The sequence below is a fragment of the Coturnix japonica genome, chromosome 26, assembly GCF_001577835.2.
Source record: "Coturnix japonica isolate 7356 chromosome 26, Coturnix japonica 2.1, whole genome shotgun sequence".
Classification (NCBI taxonomy): domain Eukaryota; kingdom Metazoa; phylum Chordata; class Aves; order Galliformes; family Phasianidae; genus Coturnix; species Coturnix japonica.
In genome coordinates this window covers 1,961,763-1,981,363 of record NC_029541.1, presented here as the reverse complement: position 1 = coordinate 1,981,363, position 19,601 = coordinate 1,961,763, and the positions used below count along the sequence as shown (strand labels likewise).

General features: G+C 47.1%; 1 protein-coding gene across 3 annotated transcripts; it reads right to left on the bottom strand.

Annotated features, from left to right (window-relative positions):
* Window positions 1–127: 127 nt before the first annotated feature.
* On the bottom strand, window positions 128–19,476 carry C26H6orf89 (chromosome 26 C6orf89 homolog). Of its 3 annotated transcripts, none has more exons than XM_015884901.2 (8): window positions 19,255–19,476; window positions 16,634–16,841; window positions 15,238–15,403; window positions 6,600–6,754; window positions 6,208–6,347; window positions 5,367–5,493; window positions 4,683–4,806; window positions 128–4,325 (listed from the first exon to the last, which is right to left on the bottom strand). In XM_015884901.2, the coding sequence occupies exons 1-8, from the start codon at window positions 19,452–19,454 to the stop codon at window positions 4,240–4,242; spliced, it is 1,206 nt and encodes a 401-aa protein (XP_015740387.1). In that variant the 5' UTR covers window positions 19,455–19,476; the 3' UTR covers window positions 128–4,239. The 3 variants fall into 3 exon arrangements, with proteins under 3 accessions (XP_015740387.1, XP_015740388.1, XP_015740389.1); XM_015884902.1 differs by lacking the exon at window positions 19,255–19,476 and adding an exon at window positions 17,531–17,642; XM_015884903.2 differs by lacking the exon at window positions 19,255–19,476 and adding an exon at window positions 17,112–17,335.
* Window positions 19,477–19,601: the final 125 nt, after the last annotated feature.

Sequence of the window (19,601 nt, the reverse complement as noted above, 5' to 3'; positions counted from 1 at the left end):
CAGACAGAGCCACTGCACCTTTGATAAGGGAACCAGCTCAAAACTGGCAAAAGGTTTTCCATACATCAAATACACATCATGAAAAATAAGGACCAGGAAAGGGGGAGAGGTGCAGAAACGCATTTCATTGCAAAAAGTAAAAACTTTTCTTTTTATTCTTCTCTACATAGAAATCTCATTTATTTACACACTTTACAGACTTGTTTTCCAAGTATTTACAAAGTTCTCAATATATTAAATTACGACCATCCATAAAATTCTGCATTCATTGCATATTTACATTCTTCTTTTTTAACCCACCACTGGATTTATAGTGTTCAGCACTGAAACAGTCATTATGCATATGGAGCTTTACTTCCCCACACCCCTGAGCCTTTATATTGCCTCCCCCTCCCTGCAGGCAAAGCAACAGGGCAAAAAGTCAGTCACCTGCCATTGGTTTGAATCTGCAAAGCGAAGGGGAAGACCAGCATCTCCCTTATTTAACTCAGCAGGACATGAAACCTATGCTTGATGAGAACTAGTTGCCTGAAGAGGAAAACAACACGGCTCTACAAAGAGAGTTTGCAAAGAGGACACCTCTTCTCACTCGAGGAGTTCCCACACTGTGAGCTGGGCTTGCTGCTATAAAACCAGGGAGAGAAGGGAGGTGCTTTGAGCCAGCCCTGCTCCTTGCAGTAAAACCAGCTTCCCTGCCAGATCCTTACAGCAGGAGAAGCCAAAGGCCCTGGAAACCTGAGCCTAGAAAGTTCTCCAGGGCATTGCAAAGGCAGCTGGAGGCTGGGATCAGCAGAGACAGACAGAAAACAATCAATAGAAACTGTCAGCTTGGCCCCTGCAGGTGATGCTGATTTCCTGGTACCGAAGGAACCCAACACTCTTTGCTCCTCCTTTCAGTCACCCTGTGTTCAGGACTGAGAGCAATGGTCAATGACCTTGTTTTTGGAAACAAGCCTTAAAGCACAACCATCCCATCCCTCCAGCTCAGGGAGCAGAGAAATGACCCCTCCACACCTCTGCCCATTAGGTTCTCAATGCCTCACCCTCACTGCTGTGACCTCAGAGGAGCTTTGCAGCCCTTTTGGGATGTCAGGTGAATAGGAGTCTCTTGCTCCCAGCTCACAGGCAACGAGCTCTGAAGCATGGAAATGTTAAGAATAAGGATGCACACATTTACTGAGCACCCTACTGGGCTGGCCAGGATGGGAAGTGGGGTGTTAACCAAAACAGGGTGCACAAGTGCCAAAACAAAATAAGAGACCATGACAGGAACACTGTGACTCATCCCATCACGATCGTTGTTGCAATCTCTTGATAGCTGAAAAAAAGCAAAACACATTCCCCTCAATTCTGCACCAGGTTCAGCATCTCACTAGGAGCTGCCTGCTCTATGGGTGAGGTTCTGTGAAGCCAGAGCCCCAGACATGGAGGATGGCCAGGGCTCAACAGCAGCCACATGGCCAAGGTGCATCCAAACCTCTTTTTGGCCTCTGAGTTTTGCCACTGTGGCCTCATCTCCGAGTTGTTGGTACCCAGCTCCCTGCCTGCAATGCAATGTGGAAGGTGTTAGCACTGCTCCTCTGGCAGCTGACAACAGCAGCTACTCGAGAAGCTGCACTACAGATTGAAGCTCTGCACTCAGCAGCAGCTGTGGCCAAAATCAGCTTTTTATCAGCAGGAGAATTGCCCTCCTGTTTCTGCTTAGCAGCTAATTCCTTACAGCTCTTGGAAAAGGAAGAGAAAATATACTAGAAGTTTAAAAACAAATGATGTAAACTCCAAAGGGAGTAAGGTTGGGACATATGCAATGTATCACCTAGACGCAGATCTGGAAACTTATGCAGAGGCCATAAAATGCACTTGGAAAGCTCATCTGCCAGCAAGTCCAGATTCACCATCTCCTGGCCAACCAGCTGTAACACAGAGCAGGGGAAGCAACACGTGAGAGCACTTTCACTAAGCAGGCACAAACTTACCCTAGAGTCCCCCCTCCTTCCCCCAGTGTAAACAGCATCATCAATAGATCCATTTTCTCTGCTATTTCCCAAAGGATCCAGACAGCCACAATGGCTTAAGTGTGACGCTCAAAACACAGGCATCTCACAGATGCTCATTGTCTCTGCAGTTCTTTTACAAGTTTCATTCGAGGGTGCTTAGAAGTAACAGCATCACCAAATCGCCCGCAATCTCAGCAGTGATGGGCCCTGCAGGTCCTTTCCACTGTGTTACAGAAACAGACCAGGTACAAAAACAGTGATGAGGTAACCTTGTCAGCCTTTGAATTTGACTTGAGAAGCTGCCAAAGTGTAAATAGCAACAGTCACTACATGGGCCTTAATTCCAGCATCACCGAACTCCTGAATTTCCATTAACTAAGATCCAGGCTTTAAGAAGGGGGAGAGGGGTGGTGTGTATGTGCGTGCTGGCATGTACAAGATTGCATGTCGTGTAACAAGGGTAAAACACACCCCAAGCATTAACAATATTACAGAAGTCTGATTAATCCAATTCCCTTTAATATTTTACTACAAATTAAATTGGCCTTTTTTTCTGTTCAGAATCAGCCTCCTTCGGTTCTACTGGACCTGGAGCACATTGGTCCAGCGTGAAGGGCCAAACACACAGACTAACACAAGTGCTGGGGTTGTTCTCATTAGCTTACAGGAGGGAAAACAAGTGTTATGCACAGCAATGTTTGTGATGCAGACTAAATTCTCTCAGGCTAAATTCTTTGGAGCAGGAACCGTCCTCTGCCTTATCCTTGTGCAAGAGCCAGACGTGGTCATCCCACTTGGCAGCTGTCATCAGCCCTTAATAAGATTAGTAAGACATTTGCTCCCATGTGCCTGCTCTTGTTCGAAAACAAAGGCTGGGTAGACATTTTCCCAATCTATCATTTTAAGTATAGCTAAAATATTTACAGGGGAAAAGGTTCTTGCTCCTGAGAACGGAGTTAACTTGCTTTCAAACAAAACCCCTCCCAATTCCATATTAACAAGTGTGAGAGTATGTCCTGAACCCCAGCCCTGGCCTATGAGTTCAGCCTGACACATCTGTAAATGATCTTCAGCAGCAGGAACAGACCCAAAGGATCAAACTTGGAAGGGACAGCAGCATCCGCAGCCTGCAAACACTGAAACCAAACCTCTCTCAGGGCACTGGATAAAGCAGTTGCTCAAGCAACAGGAAGCATGCGAAGGCAGCTTGGAACAGACTCAGGAAAAACCAACATTCGTTCTGAAGAGTTTCAGGTCTGGAAGAAACTGATGCCAAAAAAATAAGAGGTAGGGACATGGAAAGTTTCTGGTGCTCCCACAGGTAATCTGGGCTGGGAACAGAGGGAGTACCTCAAAGCAAGGGATATATGAAAGCAATCACACAACCCCAATGTCTCAGGTGCACAATCAGAAGGTGATCTTGCAGAGAGCTTCTCTGCATCCAGCCCTATCTCCAAACAGAACCACGGCTGCACTCTCAGCACCTCATAGAAACCTGCATTGGTATTTTTGTTGTAGGAAAGGGAGCAGGGGAAGAAAGCACAGTCACAGCTTGATCCACCTGCAGCCTGTTGATAGAGAACTGCAGGAGAGTGATCACAAAGAGGTCTGAACAGATTCATTTGGTACAAGAATGGTGCGGTGAGGGTCTCTGCACTGAGGCTGCAGTGCTTGTGTGAGCACAGAAGCACAGAGCTGAGGCTGGCGATGCAGGGCACGCTGCTGAGGCACACAGCTACACGTGTGAGAGAGATGGGATGGAGGTGGGATATGTCAATTCATTCCCTTTATAGAGATGGCCTGACATGTCAGGCTTCAAGCCTCCTCCCCAGGAGGAATGTATACAGAAACGTCACACACACCCTCCACTCCCAATGTTCCCCCTCCTCCCTTGAAGTTTCAGAAGTGCCACAAATCCAGAAAGGACACAGAGATAAACCTCATCCTGAGAAACCTTTCTGTTGCTCCTGGAAAAAAAACCCTTGCTGCCAGCCCAGAGCTTACCTGAAGGGCCAGGAAAGGTCATAAATAGCTTTAGTTTCTCCAAAAATACATCTGAGAAAAGGCAAAGAATTACCTCAAGGGTCAGGACAACAATCATTTTTAAACACTGTAAACATGCAGGGTGGCAAAGCTGCCTGTCACAGCTGCCCAACTCTATCGCTTTCACGATGTTGCCTTGGTTTCAAAGCTGAAAGTCTTCTTGCCCTGGAAGTAGCTCTGTTTTCCTATGCCACAGTTCTTAGCTAGCAGCTCCAGAACAAACCACCACTGGCTCCGTTCCTCTGGCCACGAAGCTCATTGTCCAGTAATCCATGCTGACATAACCTTTGGGAGATGCAAAGAAGAAGCATCATTAGTTCAATTCATGCCTAATGACTGCTTACCTTTCCCATAAAGGAAAGAGGACACACAGAAGCCTTTGAGCCCCTGCCCTCAGTGACATGCAAGGTTTGTAATACCCAGCAGAGCACCAACTCAGTTTTAGGAACTTTTACACCAAGCATCTCATGCAGTTGTAGTCCCAGCCATGAATTCCCAGCCCAAAATCATCATGCTTCTGTCTTGTTACTCACACTCAGTACAGGCACACACCACATCCTCAGGTGTTGCCTATAAAAAAATCCAGATGGAAGCAACTCCCCAGCTTACCCAGAGCCTGCAGATTACAGCACAGCTACTCACCCAAATCTCCAGCCTCCAGGTCCACCTTGAACATCTCACAGTGTTCTCTGCACTTGTCCAGAGGTACAACAGTCAGGGTGAGCTGTCCACTTCCAACAACAAATAGGCTGTGCAAACTGTAGCTCTAGGAAGAAAGGAGACTATTTCAGAAGCCTTGCCAGTTTTTCTTGGATCTGTCTGATTAAACAAGGGCAGGTTACTGCCCTGCAACAAGGTGAGATGGCACAAACTACAGGTTTGCTGCTCCCTTATGTATCGATAGATATGGCAAAGCCTCCCAAGGCAGTTCCCTCCATAAAACTCATAGGGAAACAAAGATCAGGCTGGAAACCCTCAGTTCTGTGACGTGTCCTCATTGCAGGTATCCCAAAATGGGTAGAACTTTACCAGGAACAGCTCCCAGAAAGAGCCCAATGGTGCACACACAGACCAGGACATAAACGTGAGGAGCTGGGACACCCCATAGGCATTTCTAACTGCTGAGAGAGGCAGACACAGTGTCCCAGCAGCACATAAGTAGAAACCACACACTTTCCACCCAGTTCTGGGGGGTACAGCAACCTTGAGATGCCACATCACATAGCAGTGGAAAGAACTGAAAACATACAAATCCCCAGAAGGCCTAGAGCTTCTGAAGGACAACTCACAGTTAGAGAAACAATGGCTCCAGGATGAATTTCTCACCTTATTTCCCAAATCTGGATGGCGGATGAGGAAGCAGTTCTCTAGGGAGACTGTCTTGGGGAAAGACAGCAAAGAGGAAGCAGGGAAAAATTCCTGCAGAATCTGAGTTCTGTTCACAGACCTGTTCCTAAATAATAAGAGTGAAAAAAGCCCAACAAGAAGAACATTGGATTACAGAAATATCACATTATGATAATACTTCCAAGAACAAAATCGTTCACAAACACTGATGCTTGATAAACACAGATGCTGGCAGATTAGTCTGGTTTTGGATGGGGAGATGGGGGCAGACTAAAGAAGCTAAGAGCACAAACATCACTTAGGAATAAAATTTGTCTTCCCAGATTCTTAGCCTAAGCTCTTTTAGTACATGGAATCATGCAGCAGGACAATATAAATGGGGAACAAACACGTCGTGGATACCTAAACAATTTCCTTCCCCTCTTCCCTTTGAATTATCCACCTATCCTGCAGGATTTGCAAAAGTTATGGTACTCCCTCTCAGTCACTACAGACAGCAGAGGACTTTGCAGAGGTTATTAAAAATACAAATCAGTTGTCACAGGTGATTAGACCACGGCCTGGATGATTAACACATGACCTGAAGAACAGGACTAAGCAGTCACTGGGATATTTTTATCATGTGTGAAGTCACAGCATGCAGAGCTTCATTTTTAGTGCATGGATTTATGCTTGGATCAAGTCAGAGTCAGCAGGCAGACACAAGTCTGTAACCCACATCTCTTCCCTCCTGTTAAAGCACAACTAGCGAGCTCGCCTGTGCAGCCCTGCAGCAGAGATGGACACATCCAGTACCCGGATGGTTTCATCTTTGACCTACCAATGAAGGAAAAATGGGAAGCTCTGTCTCGAGAGGCAGCTCCACAATTCAGATGAATTTTCTTCTATTATAATCTCTGCCAGTTCAGGATCCTGGGACTGAAAGTGCTTTAGTTCTTCATAGGAAAGAGATTGTCCTGTCTTAAACAACACAGAAACAAAATAAAGAGCCGTGTACTGAGAATTTCTCCCCTCTCCCATTTCCATACACTGAAGAACATCCAAGAGTGACAGCCACCAAGTGTCCAACCACAATGATAATTAATCAGAGGAACAACTTGCTAAGGATGCAGACAGCTCTTCACCCTCCTGACATATTTAAATGTGGGCTGAATGTATTCTTAGATGAACATTCCACCTCAATTAATTGTGAATTCTGAATCCAGGTATTACCTTGATTAGAAATGGCTGAGACCTCTGGAGTTTTTCTGATAGCTCCCCGATGTCTGTCACAATCTGAAGGCTTTTCACAGTAGAACATGCTGTGCAGTTTGCAGGAAGCATAGAAGCATTTTGTCTGCAACCTGATGCCCACCAGTCCTGGCATTCTTGAGAGGAAACAAAAGAAATGAGCTTAATTAAACCAAAAACGAAATGAAAAGGAAATAAACTCAATGATAAACTCATTACTCCTAACGCGAAACATGGAGACTTCTTACAGTTTCCAATGCCTTTAAGTCATTCAAAGCAATCCAAACACTTATCAAGAAGACACCCAGGAGACAAAAATAAGCTCCACGATGAAAAATAGTAACCCTAACACCATCAGTGTGGGTGCCATGGATGCTGTTAACACATCTTTGAAACCACAACCCTCCCCTTTCCATCTGCGTTTACTCAGACTCTGTCCTGGGCAAGGTTTGCCAACTGCAGATGCTGCTGGGCAATGTGGGATTTCAGCAAGATGTGGTGCTGATGTGTTTCTTCCTCTCATGCACCGACTTGAAGATAAAACAGGGAGAAAAGAGCCAATATCAGGAAAAACTTGGCAGTGTACGTAACAGCTTGTTATACAGTTACTTGCCAGTATTCCCCTGCACTACAGCCATGTCCATTTTAAGCTTCAGAAATTAGCTGAACTGGCCTGCAGTGAACGCTGCATGTATTTATATCTTCAAAAATACAGGTTTTAAGTGAAACCATTACATGACGTCTCTTATCTCACCTCCCTCCTCCAACTCCCAGCACAGAAGAGCAAGTAAACCTTCACAGAAGTGACTTGTTGCAATAATGAACAAATAGGATGAGGGAAAACACTGCTGAACATCCCATGTATTTCTATGTTATGGGATCCACAGCTGCAGCCGGCACATCAGGAGGGCACAGCTCTGATTTAGTGGCACTGACAGCCATAGTGTTACAGCCTCAGTCCTACAGGGAGATGCTGAAATTGGGCAGATGCAGCAAATCCACCCAAACACCTGATCTGTCAGGGTGGGTTATGGCAACCCGAAGCCTCAAGATGAGGAGTCCAGAGATCTGTCTTCACAGCAGGCCCAGCCCTCCCCGCAGCGCCAGCACATGTCAAAACAGCTCATGCCTCCTGGACATCACTGCAGAACACCCAGCAGGGAAACAGAGTGGATGAGATAGGGGGGAGAAAGAGGAGACAGTGATGCCTGTCTGCAAAATGGCTAGGAAGCAATGCACAGCAGCTCCTCGGGCCTACAAACTGCATGGGGCTGTGACTGTGGTATCCAGCTGCACCAACACTCCTGCTTACAGCTCGTAATCGATGAATACCGTTTAATAGCAAAGCATTTGCTTCATTTTTCCCTCTGACATCTGCAGCAGACAAAGAGTAATATCACGGGGGGGGCTCATAGGGTCTCACTGGGTTGTTACAACAAGGAGCTGATTGGGATTCATGTTGCTTTTTTCCTCTGAATCGATCCCCATATGCTGCAGTTTCCTCACCCTACTGCTGTGATATGGATGGGAAGGGATCAGGATGCAAGCTGCAGTTCTGCTGGACTTTCATCTATGGTGAAAGGAGTAAAAAGGAAAAGCAAAGTGTAGAAACCTCATTGCAAGCACAAGTCCCACTCCCATGAGAAACTGTTCCAATGTATTTTCCCTCCCTGCTCACAAGAGAAAAAAAAGAAAATCCTTGTTCCAATGGCTGTAAAAAAGCTTCGGTTTTACAATCAAAAAAGCTCACAAAAACAGCTGGTCAGCAATGGGAAACAAAAGGCTGAAAGATCTCTCCAGAGGAAGGGCAGTCACCACGAAAAGAACAAGAAAACATATCTTATAGCCTGTCATGATGCAGAGAGCAACACCGCTGTCATCTGTTTCTCTGCAAAACTCAGAGAGCTCATCCCAAAGCTTTAAGCTCAGACACCCCCAAATTCTCCCCCAGGTCTCAAGGCAGCACCCCACGTAGCTGGATGTTAATCAGCTTTGACACTACAGAGCTTGATCCCTCCTTTGAGGCAGGCTGGGCTATTTGCATTCTCAATTGCTTGATTCAGGAGGTTATTTCTTTTTCCCCATGAATAACCTTAGCGGAGCACAGTTGAGATGCATTTCAAATGCTGCAAGTGGGACTGTGGGACTCTTTTTTATTTATTTATTTGGCAATTAATCTTTTAGATTGATTGTTGAGGGTGTCAGTCTGTGCACCAGCATGTGTGTGACTGGCATCACAAGTACAGGCAGCACTGAGGGCCTGCCCTTACCAAGGAGGGAGGGAGATGGGACCACACATAGAGGGCACACAACTGCACACTGGGGACCAAAGCAGGAGGTTTACCAAGGATGCTTATCCTTTTCCCTTTCGATTACACTCCCTGCATTCCTTTTACGTTATCACCCTGCCCAGACACCCTGGGGGATTATTTTGGTTTAAGCCAAGCAAACTGTCTGTGCACACACAGCCTGCGTGGAGACTGAAAGATGCACTCTCCATCCCCACGCAGCAGTCACACCATGGTCCCATCCACTCACATGCAAATACTAAAGTGCTGGGCGTGTGTAGTTATCCCTATGGAGTCTGGCTGCAGGGAAGCAGCTGCAGCACTGACACACACAACTACCCATTACGTGACACAAGTGTGGGCCAGTCCCAGCCAATCTCTCCTCTGCACTTGTGCTTTCTCATTGCCCTTGGAGGAGCAGCTTTCATTTTGTTACACAGAACCTCAGCTCCCCATTGATCACACTGACCCAATATCTGCTTTTATACTTCATTAGTTCTACAGAACAAGGGCTGACTTCTCCCCAGAGCCTGGATAGGTCCTAACAGCACCAGGGCTGTGGACTTCCAGCTGCCAGCATAGCACAGATGAAGAGATAGCTTCCCCTAAAACGAGTCTATGATTAATGCTGGCAGGAGTTTACGGCTGTACTTTCCACTATGCAGAGAAATAATTTTCAATTTACAATCAGTTTAACATGTGGACCCCGCCCTACTTGGCCATTTCCAGAGGATCTCCCAAGCTTTTTGGCCGTCCCTAAGATCTACAGAGGGGTGTGTGTGCACAGCCCCAGAGATGCGGGGTGTGGACGATCAGACTGGATCTTCTGAGGTTACTGAGAAGACCTGGCCCTGCTTCTGCCCACTGCAGTGAAGCAATAAAACTCATGGAAACCTGCCCATTTAGATGTGAGTACAGCAGCAAGGCCTCAGCAACAGCCCTGCTCTCTTTAGGGACCACAGAAGAGGCTAGAATCAGTCTGCTAGCGCAGTGGTTCAGAGGGAAACCATCTAGCAGGGAAACCTTTTGCTCCAGCAAGAGACATGGAGTCAAGGGCTGCTCCTGACCCCAACAAAGTGCTGCAAACACAAACCTTTCTGCATGCAGAACTGCAGGTGTGGACACAGCTTGCCAGCCCCCCACCAGGTTGTGGTCTGGTTGTCCTTGGTTCCAAGTCAGGAATGGCCTCCAGCTGTGTCAGGATCTCTGCAGCCTTATGGACATACACTCCTGTAGCTCTATATTGAACACACTTAATGCCTGGAGGAGAAAGAACCTCCCAGCTCGTACTGTAGCATTTTTAGGAAAAGCCAGCAACAAAATAACAGCTACAAGTAAAGGCGTTAATAAACCCTTAGTTTTTGAACTGAGTAAAAAAGTCAACAGCTCAAAGAACTACTCCCTCATGTCACTAATGGGTAACGGCTGGTCAAACAACCGAAGGATGATGAATCAATCTCCAATGAAGCATAAAACTTATTTTGATCCAACAAGCCATTGTGAAATCAAGTCTGTTCAGCCCAACTTCAGAGGAACTCACAGTCCTGTGGGACAAAAGAGAAATCTTCACCTACCAGTCTACAAAACTGAAGGCAGGGATGAAGCTGTCAGGAAAGCAGGAAAGCCCCCAGTGCCCATTACAACCTGCACCTCTGGTTCTGTGTGCTACTCTGGCAGTGTCTGGCTTGGAGGAACTCAGCTTCTTTCAAAGCAGATCCCTTTCAGTTGCTTCCACTTGTCTGATAGTTAAGTCTGCAGAAGGCCTGACGTGCCCATGTCACCAGTGCAAACAGAGCTCTGCTATAGGCCTCTGCAACTGGTCCTGCACAATCCTTCTTGGCTGGGAAGTAAACCAAAAATGAGGATTCACTTTGCAAACGAGGAGAGAACTTCTGAAGACACCAAAATACATAAGCAACAGGAAGAGTTCTTCATATTCTGGATTGCCAGTTAGTTGGAGCTGGTTTACTGACAGCAAATCTAAATAGACATTCCACTGGCTGAACCAAGGCCAAAGTAAAGCAGGGTTTGAAAACAGGTTGGCACCTCTCTGCACTGCAACATCAGCCTTTTTTAAATCCTCCTTTCAATGAGCCAACACAGGTGTCTGCTGGTCTGTTCAGGTTATGTTATAAAAGGATGTTTACACACACACAGATCAGATAAATGGGCAGCTGCACGGGGATGGAAGCAAACCCTGTCTGCAGACCATGTCATGCTCACATACACCTCAACATGCACAAGCCCCTTTAGTGGGAACGTGGGTGTATGCACAGATAGAAAGACAAAATGCACTTTCTTTAGGAAGGAAAAAAATAAAGATCCATTGTGATCAAGATGAGAGGGCTGTGCTGAAGGCAGGAAAGAAGGGCAGTATAGTGATTAGACCATTAAGATGGGCAAGTCAGAAATCAGACCCTGCTTTATGTCCCAAGTAAACTTTCTTGTTCAAAGCTTTCATTCAGAGCAGATCCATGTTCCTTGCGCTCACAGATCAATGAACCCAGCAGGTCACACACAGCGTGGGCTGCAAAACCCCCTGAGAAAGGTAGACTGAATGCTTAGATTCTATGCCCATGCTGAGATCAGGAAGCAGAACCTCTCCCTCAGGTAAAACAGGCACTCTGGATGCTCCCTTTTTGCATGGCGCTGAGCCAAGGATAAACATGCTACAGGGCTACAATAAGAGGGGAGGCAATGAACTTGGAACAGAGAGTAATCTGGCAGTGGCTGGTCCATCACAGGCTGCCTGCAAAGGGTTAAGTCCAGAAAGAAGCCAGAGCCTGGCCAGGCACCAAAGCAAGCCTGGAGCCAAATTGAAGGTGGCCAGCCAAGAGACATGGGCTGCTGTCTTCTCCCAGCTGAGCAGCCCCAGTAACCCAACCTGCTGTGACCCATCCCCACAAACAGCACTGAGAGGCACCTGGCAGGCCCTGCAGTGTGACGCTGACGTGCCATTTACAAGGTGTTNCCCGCAGTGCTGAGGATTGCACTGCCTGTGGCTATCAGGCCTGCTCAGAGCAGACGCAGCCCAGCAATGAACTGAACAAACACAGCTCCTCCAGCTGGGTTCATTTCTCTAAAACAGATTATGAATAAAGCCAACAAAGATGTTTTCTAGCCCTTCTGGTCTATGCTGGTCTATCTCAGCTGGAGATAACTGCACAGGATCATATATCCAAAACTGAGCTACAAATATGCTTGCATCTGACTTTTGAGGTGATGAACAGCTACTGATGCAGCTGATTTTGAACTGTGTAAGATATATTTGGTCAGGACAGGGTCTCATTATTAGAAGCAAAGCTGGCTTTTCCTTTAGGTCATCACATGCTGGTAACAACTCCTGTAAATGGTCACATTGCTGGATAAGAGCCCATTCACCACAGACTAAGGTTTCTGAGCTGCAAGGACTTACCATACTTACCTATTCTGTGTGGTTGGCAGGGAACAGTGACAATTAAATTCATATTGAGATATCAAAAAAAGATATAAAGATGTCACACTGCATCACAAAGAGAAGAACTGTGGATAAATATGTAGTGTCTCACCTGGCACCTAAATATGTAGTTTCTTACCTGGCACCTATTACTACACACTCCAGGAGTTCACTGTATTTCCTCCTAACACTTGCAAGGGAGAAGGAAGTACTCATAGCTTTACTTTAAAGGGAGAGAACTGAAACACAGATAGAGCGACTTCTCCATGCCAGCACATTCAGAAAAGAGAAATGAATCCATGTTACACAGGCCCTGCTTTCTCTGGGAAGTCTTGTGTTAACCCAAAAGCCTGTTCAAAATTCAGTGTTCCTTCCAAAACATAGATCCCAAAGGTCAGCAAATCTCTCACCTCCCTGGGGATAGGTGCAATGTGAAGCACTCAGTTGTCCAGCTGAATGCTCATGTGATGAGAGGCACTTACCCTACCCAGAGCAGGCAGCGTGACCCATAAACATGAGCTGCATAAACATGAGCTCAGGAAGAGTAAATGCAAACCACATTTGTGTATAACCTTACCCCAAACCAAAGGGATCTTGGCTCCTAACCTAGGGAAAACAGCTAAAACAGAGGCACAGGGGCCAAACCCAAAGATATAGGGTTGGTTTTGAAGACACAAAGGGTGGGAGCATAAGTTTTTGTATGGGAATTGATCTGAGGGATAAAGAAGGCAAGGAGCAGAAGAGAAAGACAGTCAAAGAGGAAATTTACTTTGGACCCAATCCTACAAACCTAACACAACAGACGCAGCTCTGCACACACTGCACTCTTCACTTTGGCTGTGCAGTGGAGGCTCAAAGGTCTTCCCAGAGTCACTGGCATGGGCAGCCCTTGTCATCCACAGCACAGCTCCTGGGGTAGAAGGGACTAGGATGAAGGTTAGGAGGAATGCAGGTTACCTTGAGCTGGAGGGAGGAGGAGCAGCATCCCGCACCCCTGCTCATCTCTAAGTGATGTCATCACACTAATTTAGGGCTCTGGCTCTTGGGGAAACCTGGCTGCTCAACCCACACCTATCAGGGGAACAGGCTCCAACCTGCAAACAGGAAAACTGCTTCAAAACCACTGCTTTCAGAGCTGGCCCATGAGGGACAGCACAGCCTCAGACCTCAGCCCCACACAGCCAGGCTGCCCCCGCTGCCCCAGAGGAAGTGAAATGAGCCACCCACACAAGCCTGGCTGCATTCAGGCTTTGTCCACACCACTTTGGGCTGTGTGGTCAAGGGAAGGCTGCCAGCACTGCCGGTGGGCCAGGGCGGCCTCCAAACTACTAACGGGTGGCTTTCAGCATGAACAGCCCAAGCTGGACTTGTACTGGTGCCTGAGCACAAGAAGTTTCACCCGTGTTTCAGCCTCTGCTCCTTCTAAAAATTAATCTAGCAAAGACCTATTCAGAGAACAAAAGATGATTCCATACACTGAGTCTCTTGGGCCGTGCTTTTCCTTTGCTGCGCAGACTCCTTGCACAGTATCTTCTATACAAATGGAAAGTGCCAGGACAAACAGGTGTTGTTTTTAACCCTTCAGGAGAGCATCAGGCCAAATCTAAGGGACAAAACGTTACATCATGCAAAAGGAAGTTCTGAGGAAGCGCTGCAGCCCACCCATCCCAGCCATTCCCTTTTGTCATAGAACCACAGAACTGTTTGAGTTGTCAAGGACTTTTCAATGTCACCCAGTCCAACTTTCCCTGCGATGAACAGGGACATCTGTAGCTCAATCAGGCTGCTCAGAGACTGCTCCAGTCCATGGTTTCCACCACATCCTAACATGCTGCATACAGAAGCAGAGGGGTGTTCACAGACCCACATAAACACTACCAGATAAGCAGGCCACTGGTGTCAAATGGCCATCAGAGCCACCACCTCACCTTTGTTTTTTCCTCTCTCTGAGAGATCCCAGTGAGTAAGGAAGGAAGCAAACAATGGGGGATACCCCAGCCGATCCATACAAACCCAAACGAACAGCCAGCCACACGTCAGAGGAAGACAGGGAGACACAGAGAGAGAATGCAGAACAGTGTTGGCATTTCAGGGAGACATTTTTAGCTACAGCAGGAAGGTCAGAGCCAAACAGAGAGCTCCGACACAATGAGCTGCTCATGCTAAATATAAACCACCCGAGGGCACAGACACTACGGTTTGTTTTTACAGCGAGCCAACAGATGATCAACACCGTGCCACAGCCCTGCTGAAAATAATTCACAGAGCCCATTTTTTTGCCAGGTGTCAGCCTAAGTCAGTGGAAATGATATCTGGGAATGAGAAATACTCACAGTTTCCCATTTCTCTTATGACCATTTCCCATGATAGCACCATCTCATGACAGCACCATCTCGCTCCCTCACACACACTGTACCTAATGTTACTTTGGCTGCTATGAAGGCCGAATGTTCTCAAGCCCACAGTCCTTTCCCAATATGCCACTTGGCAAAAGCTACTTTTTCTTAAACCCAGGTCACGGGTGGAGATTTCTACACTTTGTTCATAAATATGAAAACAAATTGGTTTTGTATGCCTAAAGGTGACATATACCCAGCACAGCTATCTCACCATGGTTCCAGGAACTGCAAGAAAACGAGAACGTGCAAGCAGAAAATCATAAAGTAAAGAGATAAAATATGCTTCAGTCCCAGTGAATAGAAGGGAAAGTGCCCTGGCTAGAACTCAGGATGCTATTTTTAAGTACAGTGGTAGGAAAAGGGAAAAGCATGTTGTCAATCCAATATCGTATTTGTTATTTGGTGCCCAAGGAGACACTCAAGTGATTTGTGTGGATGGTATTTAAGTGGGTATTTCTTTCCAGGCTTCTGTTACAGAAGAAAAATTATTTCCTTACTCTCAAGCATGTACTTCTTGGCAATAGGGAGAGAGAGCAGCCGGATGTGACCGATGAGGGAACCCCAAGCATGGGCTCTGGAGAGAGGAGCTTCAGGTGGCAGCGGGCTGTATGGCTGGATCACAAAGTACACGGTTAGCAAGACCAGTCCCAGTGTGAGCAGGCCCTGCAAGAACAAACAGGCATGTAATTAATTACGCTGCAGTGAGCTGATGTGCCCTCAGCACAGGACACACCTTCCGAATGCTGAGGATGTGTGCTGTAAGATGGACATCCATATTTCCACTGTGGGTCCTCACTTAACTGCGGTGCTATTTTCATACACCAAGATGTCACTTGATTTCATTGTTAAGGCCATCCAAAACCAAACCTGAGCAGCCTTCAAAACAGAGCCACACAGCTCTGTCCATTTAAGCTGCAAACAGCTCAGCACCAAATCAAAGAGGATCATCTACAGACGGTTCTGATTCCTCCCACCTCACCAAATGAAAGCCTGCACTCCCTCCACATCCCTCCTTACACAAGGTTTCAAAGCTTTTTGCAAACATCTGTCACAAGCCTTGAAACATTTTGGCAGAGGTGGTGCCAGCTCCCCCACACCAGAATCCCAAACAAGCTTCCAAGAGATGACACAATGCATTTCTGCCCCCCAGACAGAGTGAACCAATGGCAAAATGCAGAAGAGAAGATGGAAGCTCAAGTTCCCAGCTCCCCATTCTCCAGCCTCATTTCACAGCTTTTATAAGGGAAGATGACAGCTTGATTACTTTTTCTAAGTGGAAAACACTGTGATGATTCTTCAAAGACAACACTAAAGCACTACTGAACATTACGCCACTGAGAAGTACTTTACACTTGTAACATCTCCTGCCTACTTAACACAAAAGCATCCTTTCCCCCACTTGGTAATGCTTTTTACAGCATCTTTTAGTTAAGGTTCTCCAAGTATTTTTCTCTCATCAAGCATCATAGCGGTAGGTTCATTTTGTACACTAGGAGAATAAAGATGGCTGGAAACTCAGGACAGAGTCAGAAAAAGAACTTGGACGCTTTCATTATACAACCCTGAACTTTAAGAACCTCCTTCCTTCCTCATGTTTCCACTGTGGGTGCTGATATTTGGAATCATTGCCTCAAAAATCAATCCAAAGACTTCGTTCTTTGATAATTCAAGGAGAGGGAGGTGTTGACATGTTCAACTTTCAATTCACACGAGTAATTTCAAGTCTCAGTCAGTTGCCTTCTATTTTCAAACCAGCTTATGGGAGGAAGGAAGGAAGCTACACTTAACGTCGTCTTAAAGAACTTGGAAAATGCAATGGGAAACAAAAGGCTCAGATGCAAAGGGAGAAATTCAGAGCCATAAATGGGCTGTGTATGCACAGAGACACCTTACCTTGTAGATGGCTACTAAGACAGGGTAGCGGGGTGGGCCCCTTTGGGGTTCATTTCTTTCCAAGAGCTGCTTGATGAATTTCTCAATGGCTTTTTCTGACATCCCACACTGGTGGCCAGTCTGTCTCACCAGATCAATCGTCTCTGATAGCTTATCGTAGATGCTGAGCTCGTTGGCTGAAAGCTCCATGGCCTCCGATGAGAAATCCCTATGGAGAGAGACTCAATGCATTAGAGAAAGCACACTCCAGTCACACATCTCAATGCCAGCCCAGGAACACAAAGAAACAACCTAGCTGCAGTCCTCATGATCTCTGCTGGGTCGGTATCTTCAGGGGACTGAAAGAAGCAGCAAAATAACAGCAAAAGAACCAGTGGAGGTTTGCAGATTATGTAAATGAATAGAACTTCCCAAAAATGAGTGAAACTCTATTTATTCATCTGTTCCAAATGATCCATCCTATAAAGCGACTGCTCACCGAGTACAAGAGCCAGCACTACAACGCTGATCACCACAGACAGCAGCCAAGCCAAGTCCTCCTGCGCTATAATTGTAGTCACTTATTTTAACATAGATTTGCTTTCATTAAATACCCCGTCAGCAATAAGGAGAGGGCAGGGAAATAAACTGTATGTACAGGGTAAAGTTCAACAGTTTACAATTGGTTCACATTTTCGCAACCTGATGTCCAGGCCAAATGATTATTGAGTAACAGTAATAAGATAGCAGCATGTTCTGCAGGCAGGAGAACCCTTGTGTCCCACCGAGGGGTTGCCTCCAGGTCATCCACATGCAGAAATGCAGGATGAACTGCATTGTGAGCTACAGGCACTAAATGGAACTTGACAGCAATTTACTTCCCAAAGAGATTTCAAAGGGAAGCTTGTATGAACTCACCTATGAAATCTGATCTTCTGCTGCTCCCCTTGTCTGCCACAAAGGCAGAGCTCTGCAATACCAAGAGCACCTACAGAACAGGCTGAGCATTCTCACCCCAAACTGTGGGTTTCTACAAGCCAGAATCAAAAATAAAGCACATAAGGAAAGCATACTGCACTGCACTGCTGGGTTAATTAGCTCCTGGCCCTGTTCTAGCCACTATTCCTTCCATTCCATGCAATCATCTGTCCCAGATCTCAGCACCTGAGCAGCCTCATGGCTCGCAAAGCTGCCCAAAAGCAGGTTTGGTCAATACAACATTATGAACTATAAGCTCCTCAGGGCAGGGACCTTTTCTTCTGGTCAGCAGAGCACGTGGTGTGCACTCAGCTCTATAAAAACAATGCGCTGTTTTACTTTCATTTATGTAATAAAGAGCCAACACATCTGCATGATATGAAATGCCTTTTTTTTCCCCCCACTACTTTCATGTTGCCTCCACAATGCAACCGGTGTGTGAAGGGTTATCCAGCCTCCTCTCACTCCAACATGCCAAAACTTCTGCCTGCAAAGCTCTCCCATGCTGAATTCCTCTGCTTGCTGGATCTGTTTCACACATTCATCCCTACAGAAACACCGTCAAACACAGCAGAGTCCTCCTTTCCAAACAGCAGAAGCATCCTACTATAGTAAATTGCTGAGACACATCTTGATGCACTGGAACAGGCTGCCCAATGAGGCTGTGGATGCCCCATCCCTGCAGGCATTCAAGGCCAGGCTGGACGTGGCTCTGGGCAGCCTGGTCTGCTGGTTGGCGACCCTGCACATAACAGGGGGTTGAAACCATTGTGGTCCTTTTCAACCCAGGCCATTCTATGATCTTAATTCTCACCACCCTGACCTTTGTATTCAGCACTAAGAAGTACATTTGCAGACAACCCCTGTGAGCTACACACAGTGAAAAAACCTGTGAAAAACCCTCAGCTGGGACACAAGATGCTACTGAAGACATTCCTTTGAGAACAGATGAGGCCTTAAACAAAGATAAATAACAATCTATTAAGTTCCTTCCTATCAGCACAACCAGGCCGACAAAACAACAAGAGGCCACTGTATGCAATTTGCTGCTGCACACACACACGCTGAGTGGGCCTTATTCACAGCAACCTCTCAAGGCAGCCGTTTGCAGCACAATATCCACATGTTTTGTGCCATTTTTGATGAACTCCAAGGCAGCCCAAGAGGAGCAGCAGATGCCTGGAGATCCCGGGGATGAGCAGCAGCTCTCACCCCACCAACCACCAAACCCAGGGTTCCCACAGGGCTGGGAATGAAGCCTTAAGAAGATAAATATTCAGCAACCTTGAGAAGGGAAAGTCTGCTGAATATCTCTATGCCAGCAGGGAAACCCAACAGAGCAGCACAAGGGGAAGATTTCCACACTGGACAGCAGGCCCAACGCTGGGTGAACGGGGCCTGCACCCCACCTCCACAACGAGGCCATTGCTGAGTGCCTAAAATCTCTTTCCAATCTCTAAAATATCATAATAATTAAATAAACAGAGGCAGAAAACGCCTCCATAGCCCCGCGCGGCCCACGAGAGCCCCTTAGGCCCGGGCCTAGGCCCACCCTCAGGCCTAGGCCCAGGCCTAGGCCCAGACCCAGGCCTAGGCCTAGGCCCAGGCCCTAACCCAGGCCCAGGCCGCCCGCCCCGCGCCCCCCTCACCACCCCCGGCCTCACCCCGCTCCGCCGCCCGGCTCCGGGCTCCTCCCGCCCGCGGTGGAGGCGGGCCCGGCCGCCGCTTCCTGCTTCCGGCGGAGGGGGTTGGGACTCTCGGTTCCCCCCGTTGGGTTCTTTGGGTTCCCCGCAGCCCCCCGCACCATCATCATGAATAGCCGTGGTTGCTCCGGGCAGTAGCGCTGTCCCTCCGAAGGCACCATCGTTCTGCGGTCTCTCTTCGTCTCTAGCAGCTTTAGAACTTAACGAGGGTTCTGTCCATCACCAGCAGCATCCCCCCTTTGTCTTCTGAGGCAGCTTTGGTCCCTTCTTCTGCCTTATTTCTCAATGGATCTTCACCTCTCACCCTG